The 5000-nt window shown below is 43.3% G+C and overlaps 1 protein-coding gene across 1 annotated transcript in view; it reads right to left on the reverse strand.

Moving 5' to 3' along the window:
- Positions 1-5000, reverse strand: part of lamb2l (laminin, beta 2-like) — a 66979-nt gene that overhangs the window by 23390 nt on the left and 38589 nt on the right. The window contains exons 7-14 of the mRNA XM_083656950.1: positions 4496-4559; positions 3591-3793; positions 3372-3492; positions 2769-2957; positions 1988-2167; positions 909-1021; positions 125-204; positions 4-26 (exon numbers count right to left, since the gene is read on the reverse strand). Of these exons, the coding sequence (XP_083513076.1) occupies positions 4-26; positions 125-204; positions 909-1021; positions 1988-2167; positions 2769-2957; positions 3372-3492; positions 3591-3793; positions 4496-4559 (973 nt within the window). The remainder of the gene's footprint in view (positions 1-3; positions 27-124; positions 205-908; positions 1022-1987; positions 2168-2768; positions 2958-3371; positions 3493-3590; positions 3794-4495; positions 4560-5000) is intronic.

Genomic DNA, 5000 nt, shown 5'->3' on the forward strand with positions numbered 1-5000 from the left:
TGCACTGGCCGTTCTCCACCATGCACCTGAAGATACAGACACACGTACGCAAACGATTTGCATGCACAGTTTGAAAAGTGGAAAAACTGTCAAAACAGGAAATGAAATAAAATAAATAAAATACCTGTTGTTGTAGGATCCGCCGAAGTCGCAGTCACATGGTCTGCAGCCGGCCAGGTCATTACTGAGCCCCCAGTATTCAGGCTACAGGGGGAGAGGGAAACTAGTGGTCAGTTGTGGTACTGCAGTAATATGATATAAGGTGAAACACTGTAACGCTTGGCAAGAATTCTTAGCTTGTATCCAGATTGATCAAACTTATCTCAGGGTATTATTCGTCAATTTACTTTACTGCAGCGACAGATCATTTTGCTAATTTCAGCAAAATTAACTTGATTTATGTCTATATTATTTACACGTTATGAATTATTTCTGAAACATACATTATTTATTTTTTTAAAGATTGGTTCAATCAAATGTCTTACCACAAGTTACTGTACGTTAGCCTGAATAAAAATAAAAATAATAACTAAATAAATAACTTAAAAAAAAACAAAAAAAAACATACATACATACATAAATAAATAAATAAATAAATAAATAAATAAATAAATAAAACAATGTCAAATGATCTGCCAGTACGGTAAAATATTTTCAATAAAAATATAGCCTCAAAAATAATAGCCCCTACTTCATTGTTGCAGTGTACACAGCCAAAACACAGACAATTGCATTGGGACAAGAGGCTAAACTCCTTTCATACTTCTTTAAACATGTTTTAACATGGAGGACCATTATTATGACCCATAATCAACAGCCATAATCACATTTGACCTTTTGATATGAAAGGAACACTTAGGAGCAGGTTTTGAAGAGACAGGGTTAGGGTTAGGACAGTTATTACTAACCAGGCACTGGTCACAGTTGCGTCCAGTGACGTATCTTTTGCAGGAGCAGTCCCCGCTGATCTGGTCACAGGGTGCCCCCATCATGATGATGCCACGGGGGTCACAGTTACACGCTGAGCAAGACACACACACACACACACACACACACACACACACACACACACACACACACACACACACACACACACACACACACACACACACACACACACACACACACAGAATAAAACACTGGCAGATAGAGTATTTACTGATCTTAGGTGGAGATCAGCTGGTTTTATTGTTCAATAAATGAGAAATCCCTTCTCATCCCTGTTCAAAAACGAAGCTCTTTAATGGCAACAAAGATACTTTATACAGTATCAAGATGATGCATTACACACTGCGCCACTGGTATGAAAAATGGTTACACTTCCTGTCTCCTAACCACCTAACCTAATGATGTGGGCGTGGTCACCTCTCCCCCATCGCCTGACCTCGTTTGTAAGTGCTGTGAACGATCTAGCAACAGAGACGACGAGAACAGCTATAGCCCTTGTTGAGTATAGACCCTTTTCACGCGGGCCATTTTGTGTCGAAAAGGCAACTTCCATGATTGGAATTTGGAAACCCTCATTAGTGTTTTGGTTTCACCTGTGTTTACCCTGCCTTTTCGGCACAAAATGGCCCCCGTGAAAAGGGTCTATTATGTTATGAGTTATATACATGATGTTATATGTTGAGAGAGATATGGATATGTTGCCAAAACTCACGAGAGTGAGTCTGAAAAAAATTCCTTTTTATTTTCAGAATGTCCGGAACATAATGTGGCTTGTGAAAAATGGGTCCAATATTTACTTCGGTGACTATGGGCCCATCGGTCATAATCTGTGTTCACGTTCACTTCTCCCATTTGACTCTAATAGAATCAGGACCTGCTGCTCGTCTCCTAGTGTGGCAGTGGCGAAACCCCATGTGACACAGATGCAGGAAGTGACTCGCAGTCGGGCCATCTCGCTCTTCACCAACAGTCTCTGGTGGCAAACACACACACACACACACACACACACACACACACACACACACACACACACACTTACGCTGGCAGCCTAGCGGGTCGTTCTGGCTGAGGCCATAGTAGCCCTCCTTGCAGTAGTCGCAGCGTGTGCCTTTGACGTGGACTTTACAGCGACACTGTCCGCCGATCATCCCCATGTCCAGGTCAGTGTGGCTGTCACACACGCCGCCCTCCAGTGACCCCACCGGGTCACAGTCACAGGCTGGAGATCAGAGAATGATGAATCAATGACAGACCAAACGAAAAAGGACTCGCAACACATTTTGCAAACGCTAACTAATACACAGGTTTTTTTCACCAGTGGGCAAGCCCCACCCCCTTCCCTCTGATGGTGCGGAAGTAAATTGAAAAGCTGTAGTTCCTCGAATGGCCACTAGGCGTCGGGGGCAGTAGGCATTCCTCCCATGTTAAAATGCCCGACTTTGTAACAGGATTAAACACCTTTCCGGTTGGGGGCAAAACACGGTTTTGGTCTATCCCTAATTTCACCTTTTCATAACAACTGTAGGGGGGTCATTTTCTTTATATAACTCGAGAGTAAAACAGATGATAAAAAAGGGGGTGATTGACAGATCGCCTGTCCAGTGATCGCGCAGCTTGCCGATCACGGACCAATAGCAGGCAGAGCTGCGGCTCTGGGAAACCCCCGTCTCACGTGAGCTGCGCAAGGACTCAACCCATTCCCTCCCACTCTGCTGACGGAAAATCAAGATGGTGACGGCCAACATTTGAACTCCGCCAGGGAGAAGACATTGAATGGGATAGCTACGTCCATATTATTTATGTCTATGGTTTTCACTCACCGACACAGACCCGAGGGTCCCTGATGTCCCGGCGTGGCTCCTGGTAGTAGAAGGGTTTACACATCTCACAGTTGCGTCCCATGGTGTTGTCCAGACAGTCGTCACACACTCCTCCGCTGGCGTTGCCCGTGGCCAAATACACCGCCATGTCAAAGTGGCACTGGCTGGAGTGGCTGTTACAGTTACACTCTGGGGGATACGAGGGAAGGAACTTGAATAAAAGTGAAAAATATTCCAGAGAAATGATTGATTTGTCCTTTTTTTTTAAAAAGGGATGTAGTGGTAGATAAGAATTTGAGTAACGATGGGTGGTGCATGAAAAATGGGGAGCAACGTGACTCGAAAACACAGGCAATAGGTTAACATTGAAATATTGCAATGCAGAAGTAGTGTGTGTGTGTGTGCGTGTGTGTGTGTGTGCGTGTGTGTGTGTGTGTGTGTGTATGTGTGTGTGTGTGTGTGCACGTGTGCATGTGTGTGTGTGTGTGCATGTGTGTGTGTGTGTGTGCGTGTGTGTGCGTATGTGTGTGTGTGTGTGTGTGTGCGTGTGTGTGTGTGTGTGTGTGCGTGTGCGCGTGTGCGTGTGTGTGCGTGTGTCCCTACCTCTGCAGGTGTGTGGGTTGTCAGCCTCGGCCGGTCTCCAGGGCAGGTCGTTGTGGAACTCTCGGCAGCGTTCACAGTTCAGACCTTCTGTGTTGTGTTTGCACACGCAGCGACCGTGGATCTGGCCAATCACAATTAAATGAATTACATTTTTTTTTAAATAGTTTCACACTTCACATTCACTAGAGTCAGTTCACTACCGGTCCAAGTGGGGCTCACCATGCCGTGCTCACGGGCGTCGACCCCGGGCACGGGGGCGCACTCGGAGGCGTGTCCGTAGCAGAAGCAGCTCCCTCGCACCACCAGCTCGTAGATGGAGTAGTAATACTTCTGCAGCACGTCGGAGCGCCGGTCCAGAAGGTCGTCGCCCAGAGTGTGAAGCTTGGTGAAGTTGATGCGCAGGTTGGTGATGCGCAAAAGTTCTGCAAACGAGAAACAGAAATGCTTAGACTATTTATTATTATTTTTTACTTTGCTTCTACTTTTTTCTATATTTCTATAGTGTTTGATGCCTTGATGTATGTACTTGGACTGCTATTTAAACTGACTTGATTTTTCCAAGACCCACAGAGACCTATTCAATTGAGGTCAATTAACGTCTTGTAATTGAAGGAGGAGCTCTGATATGATGTCTGTAATGATTGGTCACTGTGAAGCCAGCCTTTTGTATATAAAGTTTTCTATTCCTCCTGGCTGTCAGCATATACTTGAAAAAGGTTGTGTACCCAGAACGTAAACGTAAATTCCTGTTCCTGCGCAAGTGAAGACAGTGTGCGGGTGTCCCCTCTTCTTCTAAATGCATTCAACAAAGTATTAAATAATTTGTATTAGTACTGTATTATTGCATTAGTACTTTGTATTTGTATTAGTACAAAGTATTCAAATTCACAGATCACCGCAATTCTGTTGCAAGTCTGGGGTGATGGGAATAAATAAATAAAGCAAGTGTCAAACATATTCTGGAGAGATTATCAAACTTCATTTTGTATGAGACTACAAACTATGCATGTTAGTCACACTTCTGCTACCTAGATGAGATGATCCTACACATTATACTACACTGTAATCCACAAAATCAGAGGAAAATGTGTGGAAAGATCACCGACAAACACTATTTCACTAACCTTGGATGTCCAAGCCATATGGGTCTTTCACATCAATGGCAGGATCCAAAACTTTATAAATCACCTGGAATACAAAACAGAGAAGAATGACATACACAAATGACAAATACATTCTAAAAACGAATTATCCAATGACAAATATAACAGCTACAACAACAGATAATGATCAGATATCATAATCTCCCTGCATCAGTAGGAGATTTGCACACTTTTACAATGCCTGAGAGCTGGTAAAGGGTTGTTTCTACCCACATCTCCCTAAAAGCAAGAAGCTATCTGCCCAAGCTACCTGTCTGTACTACTACTGCTACAGTGCTACTGCTAGTATTACTGATGAAAATATGAAAATGTGACAATTGTGTGAGGCAGAAAAATATATTGCAATATTAGCTACATGTTATTCTGCTGTAGCAAAGCAAGGATCACATCGATATCACAATTTAGCAGCTCTCAATTTAAATTAAATTTTTTCCCCACTTTGTAATAACATTTTTTAAATTGGTGT

The sequence above is a fragment of the Poromitra crassiceps genome (assembly GCF_964638095.1).
Source record: "Poromitra crassiceps genome assembly, chromosome: 20".
In the NCBI taxonomy this organism is placed as follows: domain Eukaryota; kingdom Metazoa; phylum Chordata; class Actinopteri; order Beryciformes; family Melamphaidae; genus Poromitra; species Poromitra crassiceps.